General features: G+C 45.1%; 1 protein-coding gene and 1 pseudogene across 1 annotated transcript; both read right to left on the reverse strand.

Annotated features, from left to right (window-relative positions):
* Window positions 1-3,814: 3,814 nt before the first annotated feature.
* LOC109783928 (uncharacterized) lies at window positions 3,815-14,989 on the reverse strand. Its single transcript, XM_040393079.3, is given in 6 exon segments — window positions 3,815-4,109; window positions 4,203-8,043; window positions 8,701-9,082; window positions 9,085-9,520; window positions 11,514-13,542; window positions 13,990-14,989. Coding segments are annotated over 5 exon segments (5,784 nt in total). The 5' UTR covers window positions 14,811-14,989; the 3' UTR covers window positions 3,815-4,109; window positions 4,203-5,927.
* Window positions 4,250-5,840, reverse strand: LOC123493388 (disease resistance protein PIK6-NP-like; annotated as a pseudogene).
* Window positions 14,990-22,158: the final 7,169 nt, after the last annotated feature.

The raw sequence follows: 22,158 nt of genomic DNA on the forward strand, positions 1-22,158 counted from the left end.
ATTGGAGCTGAAGGGATCACCGAGTTGCCTTTCCTGACTAATGCGTTGTACTGGTGCTGGGCTACCTCATCAAAAACGGTGGGTTCTTCCAGAATCTCCTCAGCATACGCCGGCTGGCATACCTCCACGCGGGTACTTGCAAGAAACCATGCGAGATAGTTGTTGAACGCGATCGGGCAGTGCTCACGAAGCTGGGCTCGTTTTCCAGCCCTTGCTTGCTCCACACTAAGAGCGAACTGCACGACATACTTCCTGTGATGGCTGGCCCAATCCTTGATCTTCCGCTGCTTTTTCCTATCCAACCTGCAAGTTAGAAACAAGATATTAGCATCATCGAAACCGTCGAGAAGCTGCTAAGTGCTCAAGGTTAATTATATCTTACGCGTGTAGCAACTTGTCCGTGTCCCCCCACTCCGGCGGGTGTGGCTGGAACAAACCAAACTGGCGGAACACCCGATGTGGCAGGTGAAGCTCAACCGCCCAGTTGCATATCAGTGGGCACCGCATATGCCAGAGATCCCTATCCCTAATGCACATCGGATTAAGCCTGAACTCTATAGGGTTACCAAAACTCTCTCCTTTTCCATACGGCTCCCATTCCACCTGCAAAATGGGATTGAATGCAAAATTGATATCGAGTGAAGATACAAGCATGATAATCACTTATGCAAGGTCGGTTCACCTGCTCAGGCGTGATCGCGTCCAGCTCGCTCTTGTACAACTTGTACATTACAGAGGGATCATCCGTCGTCTCATTTAACACATCCCACTTGTAAGCCCAAGTGGGGAGCCGTAGTGGGTCGTCTTTATCGTCCCAATCCTCGTACTTCACGGTCTTAGGTCGTCCAACCGGCAAACGCTCCCAGCTCCATATGGAAAGTGCGAGCAGACAACCACCAATACCTCCAGTGTGCCTACAACTGGCATCGTCCAACTGCACATAAAAAAGAACATGGTCAAATTTGCCGCAAGAGCGCATTGATAATGTATCAATGAAGTGAAAAGGAAACAACTTCATACCTGTCGATACAAGTAAGCTAGTGTCGCCGAACCCCAACTCCATTTGCTATCGAAGACGGTCAACGCCTTCAGCCACATCCATGGAGCATTCTTGCCTGTGCCATCAGCAAACATTGTCCTCGATACCACGTACCACATGTAGACACGAGCATAAGTCTTCACCATGTCCTCATTAGCATCATCGGGGCAATGAGCGAAGTGCGATGATATCCACGTGAAAGTAGCGCCCGCTGCGACTCTTTCCTTCTTCTTATCTTCCCTTTCTGGCTCCCGAGGCTCCGGAGGAACCATACCGATAAGGGCTTGCATCTGCGCGCGCCACCCTTCAGAATCGGTGTTCATACATAAAGGATTGCCATCGATAGGAAGACCGATGATCATAGCGATATCCTACAGCGTCACGGTCATCTCCCCGGTCCGAAGATGGAAAGTGTGTGTCTCCGGCCTCTAATGATCAATAAGCGCGGTGAGTGCTGCAGCATTGTTGGGTGGCGTCGACCGGCGGACCAACTCAATGAAAGGGAGAAGTCCTGCCTCCCTAACATAAGGTGTGTACCGCTCATCATAGCTCATCCCTCCAAGGCTGATCCCGTGAGACCGAAGCTTCAGAGGTGCAAGCTCCTACAAACAAACAAATCATAACATTACATATGGGGCATTTGTGTTTGAACAAACATACGAAATTCATAACACCGACCACTTTCAGTATTACCCGCTGCTGCACCGACATAGCATACGACCGGTGTTGATGGTCCCAGTGATCATCGAGAAGCCAAACCATCCTAACAATTTCAACAAAGCATTCTTGTCAACACGATTATCTTTTCAATTCAAAAAAACTAAAGTAGGCCTACTACATGCAAGATCCAAAGCATATGGTGCTTCCCCCTACTTGGGCCTACTTCATACAAATAACATGTCAATCTATGTATCCAAACTATAACATGTCAATCTACTTCTCCATACAAATAACATGTCAATCTACTTCTCCATACAAAAAACATGTCAATCTATGTATCCAAACTATATAAATAACATGTCAACCTATCTATCCAAACCACATTCTAATCTAACAAAGGTTCCCCAAATCTAATATACGCAAGATTCAAACAAAAGTTGTCCAAATCTAATACATGCAAGATTCAAACAAGGGTTCCCCAAATCTTCAAAATATAATATTTTCTATGGATAAAAAGAAGGGGATCGGAGGAGAGTACCTTCTACGATGGATTGGTGAACAAATGCACGGACCAAATCGTCGGATTGGAAGGATTTGGGAGAGGGGATTGAGAGGGGGAGTGCAGATGGCCGCCGCCCTTTTTTCTGTAACTGCCAATGGGGAGGGTGGGGGAGGAGAGGGCTGGCGTGTTTGCATATAAGTCACAGTGCAGCGCCTAGCCGCTAGGCGCTGCACATTACACGTGCAACGCCTAGCGGCTAGGCTAGCTCGGAGGCGTTGCACTGCTGGGTGCGGGCCCGTGGGCTGCCACGGTGGACAGTGGTGCAACGCCCCGGAGCTAGGCGCTGCACCGTAGGGTGTGGCGCCGGCGTGGCGGGCGCTACACAAAAGGGTCAGGGCTGTGAAATAGTTTCGCAACCAGTTCATTCTGTGATTTGCTTTCGATTATAGGTCAAAATTGTCAAATTTGCCGGGAAATTACTGTCTGTACATTGCCTTGGATGCTAAATAATAAAATTTAGCCCTCCTTGAGGGCTCATGTTTGCAAAAAAAAAAAACACTCACAGGTGTGAGTCAGTCAAACAGTTAACTGTCCCTTCCATTTCTCAAAAAATTAAATCAATTGTTTCTCAAAAAACAAAAGTTATTTCCTTTTTTTTTCTGTTTTGATCTTGCCGCTTGAGATTCGATCGACTGTAACAGGGGCGACCTGATGACTCATTTGTCGACATTTCTACCTGTGGTCTTGGACGCCTTTGAAAATCTTAAGTAGTCCATATGTTCGCAAGGGTTCTTTCATTCTCAGTTACTTCCATAGATTATGTTTAAGACGAACTAATCCTCTTCCATTTTCCGTCAACACAGCTGCTTCTCTTTGATCTCCCCAGAGTTCCTGAACCCCAAACGTAATAGCTCATAGAAGCTTAAAATCTGGCAAAGATATCCCTCTCAGTTCTATCTTGCAACCGTCCAGGACTTGCAAAGCATGAACCATATATAACATCCAAACGTTGTGCTAGAATATAAAAGATGTCTGAAACTCAAGAACCTGTTCTGAAACTGACGTGTTCACGGCAAGTTCAGTAGTGGGTGAGCCTTATGTTGGCTAAGATTTGCATGTGAACATTTTGTTTTGCAAGACCATGAAAAATACCTGGGATTGATGTTGAGCATCTCCCAGTAGCACAACTCGACATGTCCGCCCTATGCGTCCACCCTTCGCATCTCGCCTCGGACCGTTGACTGTACTGTACTGCATCCCCGACTCCTGAACTGACCCTGCATCTTCTTCTGTGGTACACCTCTGAACTCTGAAGCACACACATGATGAAATACTCGTACTGTACAGCCGGGGCGGTGCAGGGTGATGTGAAATCACTGCCAAGTGCCGAACACTCTAGATGCCCTGGTCGATACTGGATAGGATACTACCCGCTGAATCATTTTTCCTACTGTACATCTCAAATCTCACACTCCGTTTACATCTCTGAGACTGCAAACAGGTGGGTGCAGCAGTTCACGCCACAGCGAAAGTTCAGAATTATGTACATAGGATTGACAAAACAATACTACAACTCTGAAACCTGACATCATGCATCTCTCAACCCGGCTGTCTCAAAACTGAATGCATGATCCATCAAATTAAATTCGTGCACACAAAGTGCTTGAGTGCATACACAACAGTGGGAACTTAATTGACTCTTAACAATAGTAATCAACGCAAAAAAAATGGATACAAGATTCACTGAGAACCAAATAGTACTATGCAGCAAAGCAACTAACACAACTTCTTCTTGGACACCTTTATTTTTGAGCTTCCACACGCGTGTTCCCGTCTGAAAGGCGAGAGGAGAACGTGCATGATCACCACAGCATTCCAATCACGTGATTGCATTCAATAGAAGATCCCCTGAATAGATGAAAGGAGAATGTGTCACACCTGGGCGTGAGAAAGGTTGCCTAAAGAAAGTGTTGTAAGAAATTGTTGGTTATGATTAAATACCTCTTGCATTCGTAGTCGAATGTCATGATATAACAGTTCCTTGACAGCTAGCTCTCTTCCTCGTCAGTGTAGTTCTCCTCATCGTCGGAGTTATAATATCCTTCCGCCGTTCGGTGGTAGATAGATAACCTGGGATGATTGGGATGGCTATTTGCCTCCTTCCATATAGCGGCACCTGCAGCAGACCTGCTTTCGGGAGATCTTCTTGGGCATCTCTCAGACATGGAAGGTGGCCAAGACCCAAGTAGAACCCATGGGCTTCTGCCACCGAAACAAACAACGGCAGCTCAAGCTTCTTTAGCTTTGGCATTGCCCCTTCTTCAAACGTCAAGTAAACTGCACTTGCACTATAAGAAATAAGGTCGAATTCTTTCAAACACGGGAATACAACGCCTTGTACGGAAAGCCTTTCTTTTTGGACAGTGCTGAATGTTATATTCAGATAAAGTAAGGCAGGCAACTCTCCAAGTACTCTCAGATCCCCCTGTGTTGCTTTAATCAGATTAATGTTCAGGTATGCAAGACTGCTGAGTGCTGGTACAATCCACTTTGGCCTCTTTGGTAGGAAGTAGCTAGTGGTCATCCGAAACATTTGGAGGTTATATGGCAGCGGGGACCATGAATCTAAGAACTCGATAGGTGTTGAATCAGGAGAGAATATCCAGAAAGACTGAAGTTTGCAGATGCCAAGCTTGCATAGTGAGGAGAGTAACATCTCTTCATGCCTCTTGTATTCCTGACATCCTCTACCTTCCAATTGTAGATGGAGGTCTTTTAAACTGGTCAGATTCCCCAGTTCCCCGACTGCACATAATGAACTGTTCGTAATATTAAAGCCCGAGATCACCTGTAAATTCCTCAAGTTTCCAATCCCATCTGGTATCTTCGTGTTGCCAGAGCTGAAATATGCAGTGAGCAGATGTTGCAGCTTAACAAGCTGATTAATTCCAGTGGGCAATTCTTCTATATATGTATTTCTAAGATCAAACGTCTCTAGACCATATAGCCTCACAACTCCTCGCGGTAGCTTTGACAATTTAGTACCCCTAAAGCTCAGGTACTTCAACTGGAATAGTTTATCTATACCATTCATATCATACTCATGCAGACTCTCACAATCTTTAAATTCTAGTACACGCAAAGCTTCAAACCCAACAAGCCCAGGCAAGTGTTTGGTGCAAGTTGATGCTATCACTGTCAGTGATCGTACATGGGTTAGATCTTCATTTGCCAATACAGATGCAAGCTCCTGGTCAATATGCTGGATTGATAGTCGCCGAATGAGACCATGACAATTTGCCAAATCATTTTGACTGTGGCCTATCAAAGAGATGAAATTATCTTCAACAGATTTTGAAATAATGAGCTCAAGCATCATGTCATGGACTTGACAAGCACGAGCCTTTCCATCATAGCCAACTTCAACCGGTTGGACCATACTTTTGTTTATTAGCTCATAGAAGTGGTTCTCGGCAACCTATTGCTTGCTTTGTCCGCTCTCTTCAGAGATGCTATCCATCGCATCACTAAAATATCTCTCTCAATCACATAATCCTCAGGATATATACATAAATATAACAAGCAGGTCTTGAGGTTGGGTGAAACATCATTGTGACTAAGGGATAATATGTTATTCATTCCATTGGTAGTCAAATGTCATGATATAACAGTTCCTTGACAGCTACTCCCTCCGTTCCAAATTACGTGTCGCAGAAATGAATGTATCTAGACGTATTTTAGTTCTAGATATATCCATTTCCGAGAAAATAATTCCGAACGGAGGGAGTAGCTCTCTTCGTCGTCAGTGTAGTCATCTACCTCATCGATGGTATAATAGTGCCAATCAGACATTACGTCTATGATAGATAACCTGGGATGATTGGGATGGCTATTTGCCTCCTTCCTTATAGCAGCACCTGCAGCAGACTTGATTTCGGAAGATGTGTCAGCATCATTGTAAAGAGTAACTTCGGCATCTCTGAGAAATGGGAGGTGGCCAAGACCCAAGTAGAACCCATACGCTTCTGCCACCAAAACAAACAACAGCAGCTCAAGCTTCTCCACCTTTGGCATTGCCCCTTCTTCAAACGTCAAGTAAACTGCACTTGCACGACAGGTTGCACGAATAAGGCAGAATTCCTTCAAACACGGGAAGCCAACGCCTTGTACGGTAAGCCTTTCTTTTTGGACAGTGTTGATTGTTATACTGAGGCAAAGTAAGGCAGGCATCTCTCCAAGTATCCGTAGATCCTCCTCTGTTGCTTCAATCAAATTAATTTTTAGGTATGCAAGACTGGTGAGTGCTGGTACAGTCCACTTTGGCATCTTTGGTAAATAGGAGAAGCTTGTGGTCATCTGAAATATTTTGAGATTACCTGGCAGAGGGGACCAAGAATCTAAGAACTGGAGGGGTCTTGAATCACAAGAGTATGTATGTAAAGACTGAAGTTTGCAGGTGCCGAGCTTGCATAGTGAGGAGAGTAACATGTCTTCATGCCTCTTGTATTCCTGAGATCCTCCACCGTCCAACTGTAGATGGAGTTCTTTCAAACCGGTCAGATTCCCCAGTTCCTCGACTGCACATAATGAACTCTTGATAATATTAAAGCCTGAGATCGCCTGTAAATTCCTCATATTTCCAATCCCATCTGGTATCTTCGTATTACCGACTGGACCGACGAAACGGTTATATCTTACAATGAGTAGATGTTGCAGCTTAACAAGCTTAATAATTCCAGCGGGCAACTCTTTTATATCTGTATTTCTAAGATCTAGCGTCTCTAGACCATATAGCCTCACAATTCCTGATGGTAGCTTTGACATGTAAGTACCCCTAAAGCTCAGGTACTTCAGCTGGAATAGTTTATCTATGCCATTCATATCATACTCATGCAGACTCTCACAATCTTGAAAATCTAGGACCCGCAAAGCTTCAAACCGAACAATCCGAGGCAAGTGTCTGATGCAAGTTGATGCTATCATTATTAGAGATCGTACATGGCTTAGTTCTTCATTCGCCAATATAGATGCAAGCTCTTGGTCAATATGCTGGACTGATAGTCGCCGAATAAGACCATCACACTTTGCCAAATCAGTTTGACTGTGGACTGCCAAAGAGATGAAATTATCTTCAACCGATCTTGAAATAAGGAGCTCAAGCATCATATCATGGACTTTACAAGTACGAGCCTTTCCATCATAGCCAACTTCCACCGGTTGAACCATACTTCTGTTTATTAGCTCATAGAAATGGTTCTCTGCAACCTCTTGTTTGCTTTGTCCACGCTCTTCAGAGATAAAGCCTTCTGATATCCATCGCCTCACTAAAATATCTCTCTCAATCACATAATCCTCAGGATATATACATAAATATAACAAGCAGGTCTTGAGATTGGGTGAAAGATCATTGTAACTAAGGGATAATATGTTATTCATTCCATCTAAGCTTCGGTTTTTGTCCAACGCAGAACCAATAGACCTTCTGACCCTCTCCCACTCATCTTTGACCAGCGGTCTGTTTGCCAATAAACTTGCTATACTGATAATTGCCAATGGGAGGCCTCCACATTTCTTCAGTATTTTATTTGAAACTTGTTTTAGCACATCAGGGCAGCATCACTCAGAACCAAATATTCTTTTGAAGAACAATCGTTTGGAGTGGAGATCATTTAGGGCTTCCATTTCATACATGCGACCATTACCACCATGAGAACATGATCTTGCTACATCAACAACTCGTGTGGTAGCTACAATCCTGCTAGAAAATTCATTCTCCGGGAAAGCATACTTAATAGCGTCCCATGCTGATGTGGACCATATGTCATCAATAACAATGAGATACCTAATAGATATAAGTACATATTGTTAACCAACTACGAAAAAGAGTTCAAATACAAAACATAAAGATACCTATGTCATATATAAGGAATCCAACCATAATACAAGAAAATAGCACTACAAACTCCAAGAGAATGGTAATAAAAAATTCAAAAATAAAAATAGACCATGATAATCTAAGCATCATATAAGCTGCAATTACTCAACAAGTTATTCAAGGTCTATCATGTCCTTATTGCTTATGTTGCCATGTGTGCTTTACTTACTTAACCGAGACTTGGGAGTTCAGACATAGATGTAACGCACCCAACACAAGCTAAAAAAATATCTCACTTTAACAATGTTTGCCTCATGTACACGCATCATTTCACAATACATGTTTGAGTATTTTCGCCCATAACACTTGTTTGAATATGTAATGTGAGGTACCATACTTAGAGGTCTATTTTAATATCCTAGTGTCGTGTTTCAACAACCTATCTGTATGTTATTCTTGCTTTAAAGTTTCAAGGGAAATATTTTCAATTGTTTGAGTACATCACTAATCTTTAACCTCTATACACATTTCTTTACAGTTTTGATTTATTTCGCTGCAGTACTAAGAAACTGTTCTAAATATATCTGTTGAAAAAGAGAAAGGGGGGAGGGGGGTTGAAATTACCTCTTGTCTTGTAAGAGTTCTTTTAGCTTTGCAATACATTTCGCTGCATCCCAAGTGTCGATGCCTTCTTTAAAATCTTGCTTGCAAGGCAGCTGGAAGATAAAATCCTTCATAATTTTCTTTACATTTGGTTTTTGCGAGACTGAGACAAAAGCATGACAATGATGAAATTGCCCCTGGATCTTGCGGTAGACCTCCTTGGCCAGTGTTGTTTTTCCCAACCCACCAAAGCCAACAATGGACAGCACCTTGCGATGCTTGGTCGAGCTATTTTCATCTTCCAGCATCCACTTGACAAGGTCATCTCTTGGACCATCAATTCCCACAAGCTGTGCTTCCTCAACAAAAAGAGCAGACAAGCGGGGATCCACGGCTGAATGCTCAAAGGATCCAGCTTGTAACTACTCTTCAAATCTTTTACCTCCTTGAGACGAATCTTCAGATCGTCGATCTTGTTGGCGATTCCACGACGAGAGCCCAACGTCTTGAGCCGGCGAACAGTCTTGCGGAAGAACTCCTTGAAGCCACCCTGGTGCTGGCCGTCATTACCTAGCTGGTAGATGAACTTGTCGATGACATCCTTGATGTCATAGGTTAGCTCCCTCAGCAGCGATATCCATGCCTTCACCTGGACATCGGGATCTTGCAGCAATGTATATTTGTGGACCGCGGCATGCATGCTGGTCAGCTCGGCTTTGAGAGAGCGGATCTCGCGGCGGACGCCTTTTAGCCGGGAACACTCACCGGCAAGCAAACCAGTGAGCTTCCCCAGCAGGGGACCCAACACACCGTGCGAAGCACTCACCCCCTCCATCGACCTCTAGCTCTATTCCTCTCGTTTGTTCCTGGTGTGCTCAGATTGGAAACTGGAAAGAAGTGCAGGAAGATGACTCCTACTACTCCGGCTAGCCTGATGAGATAAGGATTCACTGGCCAGGAGATGAGATATGGGGAAGAAAATTCTGACGACTGAGGCCCCAAGTCGGTGCAGGTCTCGTTTTCTTGGACTCGGGTGTAGATATTTTCTTAACCTCTCGCCACGCTGCTCTATCCATGGCTGTAGTAGCTGTGGACAGTGGACAGCGTCCTGTCTGCTTCACAGCTATCGGGTAAACAGGGGAACGATTAAAGCACTGTGGCCAATATGCAAGCGACTCTTCAAAAAAATGAACGGTACATCTCAAAAACAAATATGCTCCACTCACACATTATCTCACCTTTTGTCATATCATAACTTTATTAGAAGCAGAGAAATGCAAGTGGGGTTTTCTGAACGATCATTGGCCTGATGATTTATCACTCGAGGCCAAGAAAAATAATTGAACGAGCACTGGCCAAGGGAGCATCCAATGCTAGGACTTCCTTGGTGACTAGGTGTGGTGTAACCGTATGAACTGTAAAAGGTGTTTTTTTTAGCCCAAAAAGCTGTAAAATGTTTTTTTAGCCAAAAAAACTGTAAAAAGGAAACTTCTGTTTTTTTCAAGGTCATCAGGGTGCTTTTACAGACCACCTAAATATTTCACTAAGCTGTGAAGGCGGATTAATACGGTTCGGGCGTCCACAGCAGGAGACAATGTTGTGGATAAGCTCGTGCTTAATCTAGCCAGTTTTACTAGCATCACATTCCTTTACTCGTTACTTCCTTCATCTCTCTATTAGTTAAGTGAGTCATGCGGTTAATTAACTTCCGTTTTTCTTACCGAGAACTTCTTCCTTCCTTCTCACTGTGGTATTGGACGCCTTCGAAAATCTTAAGTAGTCCATATCTTCGCAAGGTTTCGTTCCTTCTCACTTACTTCCGTAGATTCTGTTTAAGACTTGATAACCTTCCATTTTCCTGTCAACACAGCTACTGAATCCCAAAAGCAATAGCTCATAGAAGCTTAAAATCTGGCAAGATATCCCTCCCAGTTCTGTCTTGCAACCGTCCAGGACTTGCAAACCATGAACGAACAATAGCATCCAGACATTGTGCTAGAATTTTCAAAGGAGTCTGAAACTCAAGAACCTGTTCTGAAGCACGCCACTCACTCACACATGATGAAATACCAGGAATGGCGGCCAGAGCATGGGAATGGCTGACTGTTGCGATGTTTCTCATGCTATCACTCACTCAGTTCCATCAGAAGTGAAACCACTGCCAGGTGCCGAATAGATGACGTGGTGGATAGGATCGGATACTTCCCGCTGAATCATTTTTCCTACTCCTACTGTACATCCCAAATCCCACACCCCGTTTACATCTCTCACTCTCAGACTGAAACCAGGTGGGTGCAGCAGTTCAACGCTACAGTAGAAAGTTACATAGGATTGCAAAACAATAATACTGTACAACAACTCTGAAACCTGACGGCACATATCTCTCAACCCGGCTGTCTCCACTTAACCGAAGTACTTGAGTACACACACAACAGCGAGAACTTAATCGATCCTTAATAAAAAATAGTAATCAACGCAAAAAAAAAAACTGGATACAAGATTCACTGAAAACCAAATAGTACCATGCAGGAAAGCAACGAATACCACTTCTTCTGTGACACCTTTATTTTTTAGCTAACACACGCGTATGTGTTCCCGCCTGAAAGTCGAAAGGAGAACGTGCATCACCACAGCATTCCAATCACGCGATTGCATTCAATAGAAGATCCCCTGAATAGATGAAGGGAGAACGTGTCACATCTGGGCGTGAGAAAGGTTGCCTACAGAAAGTGTTGTACGAAATTGTTGGTTATGATTAAATACCTCTTGCATTGGTAGTCGAATGTCATGATATAACAGTTCCCTGTCATCTAGCTCTCTTCCTCGTCGGTTTAGTTCTCTTCCTCGTCAGAGTTATAATACTGCCAACCAGCCGTTCGGTCCCTGATAGATAACCTGGGATGATTGGGATGGCTATTTGCCTCCTTCCTTATAGCAGCAGCTGCAGCGGACTTGATTTCGAAAGATGTGTCAGCATAACTGCAAAGAGTAACTTTGGCATCTCTGAGAAATGGGAGGTGGCCAAGACCCAAGTAGAACCCATACTCTTCTGCCACTGAAGCAAACAGCGGCAGCGCAAGCTTCTCCAGCTTTGGCATTGCCCCTTCTTCAAACGTCAAGTAAATTGCACTTGTACAATGGGTTGCACGAATAAGGCAGAATTCCTTCAAACACGGGAAGCCAACGCCTTGTAAGGCAAGCCTTTCTTTTTGGACAGTGCTGAATGCTAGACTCAGGCAGAGTAAGGCAGGCATCTCTCCAAGTATCCGCAGATCCTCCTCTATTGCTTCAATCAAATTAATATCTAGGTATGTAAGACTGGCAAGGGCTGGAACAATCCACTTTGGCAGTTTTGGTAAATAGTAGTCACCGCCCATTATAAATATTTGGAGGTTATGTGGCAGAGGGGACCAGGAATCTAAGAAGTGGATGGGTGTTGAATCAGGAGTGTGTATCCATAAAGACTGAAGTTTGCATGTGCAAAGCTTGCATAGTGAGGAGAGTAATATATCTTCATGCCTCTTGTATTCCTGAGATCCTCCACCGTCCAACTGTAGATGGAGTTCTTTCAAACTGGTCAGATTCCCTAGTTCCTCAACTGCACATAATGAACTCTTGATAATATTAAAGCCTGAGATCACCTCTAAATTTCTCATATTTCCAATCCCATTTGGTATCTTTGTTCCACCTTCACGAACAATGTAATATGAATCTGTTTCAGTGAGTAGATGTTGTAGCTTACCGAGCAAAATAATTCTAGCGGGCAATTCTTTTATATGTGTATTTCTAAGATCTAGCGTCTCTAGATCATATAGCCTCACAATTTTTGATGGTAGCTTTGACATGCGAGTGCCCCTAAAGCTCAGGTACTTCAGCTGGAATAGCTTATCTATACCATTCATATCATACTCATGCAGACTCTTACAATCTTGAAAGTCTAGTACACGCAAAGCTTCAAACCTGACAAGCCTAGGCAAGTGTTTGATGCAAGTTGATGCTATCACTGTCAGAGATCGTACATGGCTTAGATCTTCATTTGCCAATATGGATGCAAGCTCTTGGTCAATATGCTGGACTGATAGTCGCCGAATAAGACCATCACGCTTTGCCAAATCAGTTTGACCATGGCCTGCCAAAGAGATGAAATTATCTTCAACCGATTTTGAAATAATGAGCTCGAGCATCATGTCATGGACTTGACAAGCACGAGCCTTTCCATCATAGCCAATTTCAACCGGTTGGACCATACTTTTGTTTATTAGCTCGTAGAAGTGGTTCTCGGCAACCTCTTGCTTGCCTTGTCCGCGCTCTTCAGAGATGAAGCCTTCTGCTATCCATCGCCTCACTAAAACATTTCTCTCAATCACATAATCCTCAGGATATATACATAAATATAACAAGCAGGTCTTGAGATTGGGTGAAAGATCATTGTAACTAAGGGATAATATGTTATTCATTCCATCTAAGCTTCGGTTTTTATCCAATGCAGAACCAATAGACCTTCTGACCCTCTCCCACTCATCTTTGACCACCGGTCTGTTTGCCAATAAACTTGCTATACTGATAATTGCCAATGGGAGGCCTCCACATTTCTTCAGTATTTTATTCGAAACCTGTTTTAGCATATCAGGGCAGCAGTCCTCAGAACCAAATATTCTTTTGAAGAACAATCGTTTGGAGTGGAGATCATTTAGGGCTTCCATTTCATACATGCGGCCATTACCACCATGAGAACATGATCTTGCTACATCAACATTGCGTGTAGTAGCAATAATTCTGCTAGAAAAATCATTCTCCGGGAAAGCATATTTAATAGCGTCCCATGCTGATATGGACCATATATCATCAATAATGATGAGATACCTAATAGATGTAAGTACATATTGTTAATCAACTATGAAAAAGAGTTCAAATATAAAACGTAAAGTTAGCCATGTCATGTATAAGGAATCCAACCATAATACAAGAAAAACAACACTACGAACTCCAAGAGGATGGTAATAAAAAAAATCAAATATCAAAATAAACCATGATAATCTAAGCATCATATAAGCTGCAAGTACTCAAAAAATTATTCAAGGTCTACCATGTGATTATTGCTTATGTCGCCATGTGTGCTTTGCTTACTTAATCGAGACTTCAGACATAGATGTAACACAAAATTAACCAACTTAAGTTCAAAAAAATCTCACTTTAACAATGTTTGCCTCATGTTCATACACACATCATTTATTTGCTACTGTATTAAGAAATTATGATAAACATATTTGTTAAAAAAGAGAGCGGGGGGGGGGGGGGGGGGGGGATTACCTCTTATCTTGTAAGAGTTCTTTCAGGTTCTCAATACATTTGTTTTCATCCCAAGTGTCGATGCCTTCTATAAATTCTTTCTTGCAAGGCATCTGGGAGATCAAATCCTTCATAATTTTCTTTACATTAGGCTTTTGTGAGACCGAGACAAAAGCCTGACAATCAAAATGCCCTCGGATCTTACGGTAGACCTCCCTTGCAAGTGTTGTTTTTCCCAATCCACCGAAGCCAACAATGGACAACACCTTGCAATCCTTGATCGAGCCATTTTTATCTTCCAACATCCAATTGGCAAGATCATCTCTTGGACCATCAATGCCCACGAGGTGTGCTTCCTCAACAAAAAGAGCAGACAAGCGAGGATCCACAGTTGAATGTTCGAAGGGAATATCATCCAACTTGTAACTACTTTTTAACTCTTTTACCTCCTTGAGACGAATCTTCAGATCTTCGATTTGGCTGGCGATTCCACGGCGGGAGCCCATGGTCTTGAGCCGGCGAGCAGTCTTGCGAAAGAACTCCTTGAAGCCACCCTGGTGCTGGTGGCCCTCATTACCGAGCTGGTGGATGAACTTGTCAATGACATCCTCAATGTCATAGGCCAGCTCCCTCAGCAACGATATCCATGCCTTCACCTGGACATCGGGATCTTGCAGTGTCGTGTATTTCTGGACCGCGCCATGCATGCAGGTCAGCTCGGATCTGAGCGAGCGGATCTCGCGACGGACGCCTTTCAGGCGGGCACACTCATTGGCAAGCAAACCAGTGAGCTTCCCCACCAAGGGACCCAACACGCCCAGCGAAGAACTCACCACCGCCATTGATCTCTCTATTCCTCTCTCGAACCCATCTCTCGGTTTGTGCTTGGTGTGGTCAGAGTGAAGAGAAGAGCAGGGAAGAGGACTGACTAATGGGGTTCGTACTAGCTGCAAGATTCCTTGAGTTTTTGCTTTAGCTCGGCCTAACCATGGCTGTAGCTGTGGACAGTGCGCAGCGTTACTCATGTCTGCTTCACGGCTCTGTAAGCCTTGTCGGACAAACATGGCGTGCAGTGCAGCATATGGAGCCCGCATTGACTGGTAGTCTCCTACCACAGTTTAACCTATGGCAGCAGATGGGTGCACAGAATTAAGCACAATGGCCCATATGCAAGTGACTCTTGAAGAAAATTAAGTGTACGTACATCTCAAAGGTATATGTCCTTCTCTCACCTCTTGTCATGTCATAACTTTGTGTGAAGCAGAGAAAGACAGTGCAGTAAGTGAGCGTGCTGTCCTACAGCCAGTGCAGCCAGTGATTTATCACTGGAGGCCAAGATTTGAACGATCATTGAGCAAGGGAGTATCCAATGCTAGACTTCCTGGGTGACTGGTTCTGGTGTAGCCGTGTAAGTTGTAAAAGTTGCAATTCTGAAAGTCTGAATATTATTAGGATGCACATAACCAAGTGTTAGCATAAAAAAAAGCATTAGCATCAATTTAGTTACTCGTTATGTTGTGGATAAGCTCGTGCTTAATCTAGCCAATTTGACTAGCAGCATATTCTTTTACTTGTTACTTCTTTTTCTCATGTCTCTATTAGTTAAGTGAGTCATGCAGTTAACTTCCGTTTTTCCTTACTGCAAACTTGTTCCTTCCTTACTGTGCCTTCGAAACCCACGGTGCATTTATGCACTTATACTTTTATACTTCGCAAGGTTCGCAAGATCCATATGTCAAGGCGTCGAGCTCCCCCCAGTAGCACAACCCAAACTGCGGGCTATTTTGCTGTGCCTGGTGGACAAGTACCTGAACTTGGGGCCGGCGGTGGCGCCGCACCTGGGCGGCGCACAGCTGCTGCAGCTCGTCGTGGCCACGTCGGCGAGCAGACTGTCCAGGGCAAACGTCTGATGGTTCAAGGCATGAGGGAAGGCGGCATCTGGTAGGCGTGTACGTGCAGCTGCATCTCTTTGTGATTCACTCAGTGTAAGCATCAATAATACAATGCTTCCTGAACGGTTTCAGAAAATGAAATGAATGGAAACTCTGACCCTGTCTCTTCCCAGCCTGCACCAGCATAGCGGCACGCACACGCGTTCACCATCAGGGCTGGCCGTGTCCATTCCTGCACGAGGTCACTCTGTTCATTCTCACTTGCTGGATCCCCTGTTTCTTGCTGCCATGGGAGCAGAGCAACTCTGTTTATTTCTTCATAACGAAACCGAACAGAGGCCATTGCTTCTTCTTTTACTTTCTATGATGAAAGGGCTAACCCTGCAATTTCCGCCTCTCTTGTACCGCCCATACTTTGTGTAGAAAGAAGCCCAACAAAACTCATGGTGTGAGTCAGTCAGACATACAGTCTAAACAAAATGTTCCTTCCATTTTTCAAAAAATAAATTAACTGTTTCTCAATCTTGCCGTTTGAGATTCGATTGGCTGTAACAGGGACGATCTGATGACTCATTTGCACTGAAAAGAATAGCGCGCTATACCGTCGCTAATAGCACGCTATAGCATATTGAGAATTGCCTCGCTAAATATATCAGCGTACAACCAGTGGCGAATCTAGCACAGAAATGAAGGGGAAGCTCAAAGCAAGTTCCTAGGTCTAATTAGCAATGCATTGCAATTATTGGATGTGAAACACCTCAGTATAATTGGCAAGTAGTATATTTAGTTGAAATAGGATTTTTGGAGGGTAGGCTTCAGCCTATTGAAGCCCCACTAGTAGAATCGCCACTGCGTACAACGTCTCGCTAATAGCGTATTTTGAGGTCGGCTATTTTGTTGTAGCGCGCTATTTTTTTCTTTGCTCATTTGTCGACATTTCTACCTTTCGTCGATTCTGTTTAAGACTAATCATCTTCCATTTTCCTGACAACACAGCTACTTCTTTTTTTATCTCCCCAGAGTTCCTGAATCCCACGAGATATTCCTCCTCACGTCCAGGACTTGCAAGCATGAATGGACCGTAGCATCCAAACATTGTGGTAGGATTTTAAACTAGCCTGAAACTCCGAATCTGGTCTGAACCTCACGTTTTCACTGCAAGTTCAGTAGCGGGTGCATGTTAAAAAAGGCTTCTGTAGAGGGTCTGAACCAAAGTTGTACATATGAAGTGATGAACGACATTGCTGGTCTGAACTTCTGTCATTCTGTGGTAGCCGAAGCATCAAGCAACAACTGTCTTCTGTTTTATCCAATTACTTACGAGATATGTTCAGCAGATTACTGGAGCTCACTATCCAAAATTTCATTTTAATTTGGGGATCTGAAATTAACGAAATATTTCACGAGATGTCCAAAATTTCACGGGTCATGGAAATTTCTCCATCACGTGTTTTCCCCTGGTTCAGAGTATAGCAGTTCACTCCACAGTAGAGTTCAGGTTATAGGAGTGACAAAATCTTACAGCTCTGAAACCTAACAGCATATATCTCTCAAACCAGCTGTTTTGACATCACCGAATAGATGATTATTATTTTTTGAAATACATGTTTTTGAACAGTTTTCCAAAAACATCTCAAACATTTTTCAAAAACATATTGAAATAATTGTTCAACATATATTAACCTTGTATTTTAAAAAATCATTTTTTACAAAATGATCATCGTTTATAAAAAATCACTATCTATTTGTATATTTGTTCAACATATTTTTTCCAAAAAATCACTGTGTATTTATAAAGACGTTCGACATGAATTAAAAAATTGTTCAACATGTATTTTGAAACTGTTCACCATGTATTTTAAAAATATTATGTGCATTGGAATAACTAGATGATGTCACGCGCGTTGCTGCGGGAATTGGTTGCAATATATTTCAATAAGATTAGATTGTGTGGAATATAAATTTTTAGATTAACAACACATGAACCAAAATTAAAAACTCGCTGCTGCTAAGTATTGCACCTAATTTAGCTATAGCGCGTTTCCTAAAGTGCGCTACTGCTAGTTCGACTTAACCACCCGCGGGCTCAAAATTTCACTAAGTCCTGCTTCCCCCCCCCCCCCTCTCTCCCCCCGTTCCCCTAACTCCTCTGTCGCCGCCGCCCGAGCCCGAGCCTGCCCTCACCGCCGCCGCCCGAGGCCTCCCTCAACCTCACCGCCGCCGCTCTCGACCTCACCGTCGCCGCCCTCGACCTCACCGCCGCTACCCGAGCCTGCCCAGGACCGCCGCCTCCCGATCCCGAGCCCGCCCTCGCCGCCCCTACCTCTCTGTCACCGAGCACCTCCCCGCCACTATCTCTCCCCTCTCTGTAAGCCCCCCACCCCCTCTCTCTGCTTAGTTAGTAGATGTTTTTTAGCAGTAGTAGATGTTAATTTAGGGTTCATAGATAATGATTTTTAGTAGTAGTAGATGTTAATTAGTAGTAGTGATGGTACTAGTTAACTAGGGCAGTATGGTTAATACTAGATGTTTTTTACTATTGTATAATGTAGTTTTTTTTTACTGTTTTTAGTATGTGTTTAAAATAATTAGTAAGTAAATTAATAAACTAGTTGAACTAGTTTAGTTTTAGTTGAACTAGTTTAGTTTTAGTTGAACTAGTTTAGTAAGTAAATTAATAAACTAGTTGAATTAATAAAACTAATGTATTTTTAGTAAGAAAATTAATATAACTAGTTGAACTACTTTATTTTTAGAAAGAACTAGTTTTTTTTATTTATAGTAAGTTTATATTTAGTAAGAACTAGTTGAATTAATAGAACTAGTTGAACATGTCATATTTGTTGTTATTTTTTTAGTTTAAGCAATTATTCGGGATGTATTAGTGATAACTTATAGGGTTTTTGCTTTTGCAGAAATCAAGGAGCCCCTCCATCATCCCCGCCGTCGTCCCCGTCACCGACCCCCTCCGACCTCAAGGTGAGACCAGCCAAATCTCCATGTCAATATGAGTCCTATAAGATATATATGATGTAGATAAAAACGTGTATATCTTGTGTTGCTCAAATAGGATATGTGGTTGCCCAAGTGGCCGGTCATGTTCAGGTTACACCTTCGAGTGGCCTATGTTTTGCCGGAGTGTTGATTAACTTCCGTTCCGGCAAATTTCAGGCGCTTGATATGTCCTTTTTTAGCAAAGGTCATGCCGGATTTTTCCGTGAATTCTGGCACGACTTGTGCTAGAATATGTAGGAAATATCGAGTGGCCTGAATTTTCTTGAAAAATAATGATCTAATTTAGGTTTTTTAGTACATATATTTAATTGTACAAATTTAATCTTTGAATTATGAACGTAGGAAATGTCGTACTCGGACGATGAAAGTCTCCCGGGGGAGTGCAGCTGGTGCCACGACGATCGAGGTCTGTGCGACAGGTGCCCTCACCTAGACGAAGATCGGCGCTTCAGCATTAAGCTCGAGGAGACCTTCGATGTTGGAACGGTACACAACGACGACAAGTGTTTTTTTCGTAATTAAGCACGACTTCAACTATTTCAACGTCTAATTTTCATCTTTTATAATTCGACTAGCTTATCCCATGCCATGCAAGACCCTATGTCTTGGAGAGGATGGGTTTTGAAGACCACGAAAATTTTGAAACAAAGAAAATACACCTAACACTACTGGAATCAGCTAATTTGCCATCTGCCAGCTCTTTGTCGTCTGCTAGCTGACGGTAAAGAAGCTCTTTGCCATCAGCTACCCAAAAGCAGACGACAAAGAAATGGCAGACGGCAAAGAAGCTCTTTGCCATCTGCCAGCTCTTTGCCGTCCGCTGGCAGACGGCAAAGAGAGAGGTGGCCCCCACCCCCCCTCCCGTTTGGAAAAAACTTAACGCCCCACCTCTTTGCCGTCTGCTAGCACACGGCAAAGAGGCAAAAAGGCGGACGGCAAAGAGGAGCGTACCTAACGGCCCGTACCCCCCCCCCCCCCGCCCGTTACTCTCTGTTCTCTCCCTCTCTCTCCTCCCGACGCGCCCCACCACCACATCCCACCCCACCGCCGCCGCCGCCGCCCCCGCCCCCCGTCGCCCCGCCACCCGCCGCCCCCCACCCCTCCGCCCCGTCGCCCCCTCCGCCCCGTCGCCCCACCACCCGCCGCCCGGCGCCGCCCCGTCGCCCCCTCCGCCCCGTCGCCCCCCACCCCTCCGCCCCGTCGCCCCCCTCCCCTCCGCCTCGTCGCCCCCACCCCTCCGCCCGGCCAGCGCCACCCCCGCCGCCCCTCCGTCGGCGAGCGCCACCCCGCCGCCCCTCCGTCGGCGAGCGCCCCGCCGCCCCTCCGTCGGTGAGCGCCCCACCCCTGCCGCAGGTGAGCCCCACCCCTCTTCTCCTTTTTTTCTTCTGTTTTTTCTGTTTTTTAGTTTAGATTACTTTTAGTTTAGTTTTAGATTTAGTTTAGTTTAGTTTTTTAGTTTTAGATTTTTTTTCCTGTTTTTTAGTTTAGATTACTTTTAGTTTAGTTTTAGTTTTGTTTTAGGTTACTTAGTGCTAGGTTTAAGAAGAGGAAAAAGGAGGAGGAGGAGAAGAAGAAGAAGAAGAAGAAGAAGAAGAGGAGGAGGAGGAGGAGAAGAAAGAAGAAGAAGAAGAAGAAGAAGAAGAAGAATAAGAAGAAGAAAGAGGAGAGGAGGAGGAGGAGGAGGAGGAGAAAGCTAGAGGAGAGGAGGAGAAGAGAGAAGAAGAAGAAGAAGAAGAAGAAGAAGAAGAAGAAGAAGAAGAAGAAGAAGAGGAGGAGGAGGAGAAGAAAGAAGAAGAAGAAGAAGAAGAAGAAGAAGAAGAAAGAGGAGAGGAGGAGGAAGAGGAGGAGGAGAAAGCTAGAGGAGAGGAGGAGAAGAAGAAGACCACCGACACCCCGACCCCGACCACCGACACCCCGACACCTGACACCCCGACCACCGACACCCCGACCTCGACGACCGACACCCCCACCCCGACGCGACACCCCGACACGACACCCCGACCCCGACACGACACCCCGGCACGACACGACACCCCGACACGACACGACACCCCGACACGACACGACACCCCGACCCCGACACGGCACCCCGACACCGACACCCTGACACCACACCCACCCTTACCCCGACCCCGACCCCGACCCGGCACCCCGACCCGACACCCCGACCCCGAGACCCCGACCCCGAGCCTGACCCGACACCCCGACCCCGACACCGACACGGCACCCCGACCCCGACCCCGAGACCCCGACCCCGACCCCGACCCCGAGACCCCGACCCCGACCCTGACCCGACACCCCGACCCCGACACCGACACGGCACCCCGACCCCGACCCGGCACCCCGACCCGACACCCCGACCCCGAGACCCCGACCCCGACCCCGAGCCTGACCCGACACCCCGACCCCAACACCGACACGGCACCCCGACCCCGACCCGACACCCCGACCCCGAGACCCCGACCCCGACCCCGACCCCGACACCCCGACCCCGACCCCGACACCCCGACCCCGACCCCGACACCCCGACCCCGAGCCTGACCCGACACCCCGACCCCGAGACCCCGACCCCGACCCCGACACGGCACCCCGACACCGACACGACACCCCGACCCCCGACACCTCCCGAAAAGGTGTTCTTTGGCCTTCGAGAAGCCGACGGGGTCATATATTTGTGAATTATTAGTTAGGTCATATATTTTTCGATTTTGTTATGGAAAACATCATATATAATTGTGTTGATCGGGTAGTTTTAAATGTGCAGTTGTTTCATCGCTGCGAGGTTTGGTGTTCGACGACCTCGCCGTGCGTTTGACGAGCTCTGCCCCTTCGTTCGTGGGTGAGCACAAATGACATGTCCTCCTCCCCCATTAATTATTTGATCTATTCCGATGATTCTTGATAGCTAGCTATATATGTGTCTTGAATCATCAGTATGCGTAACCAATATGTGTCTCCCGTTCGAAAGCGTCATAGTTATAAATATGCATGCATTTGCATATTTATAACCTTGATTCTTTCGAATTGTCCAACGCTATCCATGGACAGCCCGAGTATGTTTAGATTGGGTTCGTTTTCCCATATGCTTTGCTCCGGATCCGACGCATAAATTTCGTCAGTGCCTCCCTTGTTGTTCTTCGGGTACACATCCTCTCTGTTTATTGCAGAGACGTGTATCAGGAGAACAGCGAGGAGGTGCTGCCGAAATTTTGCGTAGGATCCGGAGCATAGCATGGGAAAATGAACCCAATCTAAACATACTCGGGTGGGATTAGGACCTATC

This window comes from Aegilops tauschii, chromosome 6 (genome assembly GCF_002575655.3).
Source record: "Aegilops tauschii subsp. strangulata cultivar AL8/78 chromosome 6, Aet v6.0, whole genome shotgun sequence".
Taxonomy (NCBI): Eukaryota; Viridiplantae; Streptophyta; class Magnoliopsida; order Poales; family Poaceae; genus Aegilops; species Aegilops tauschii.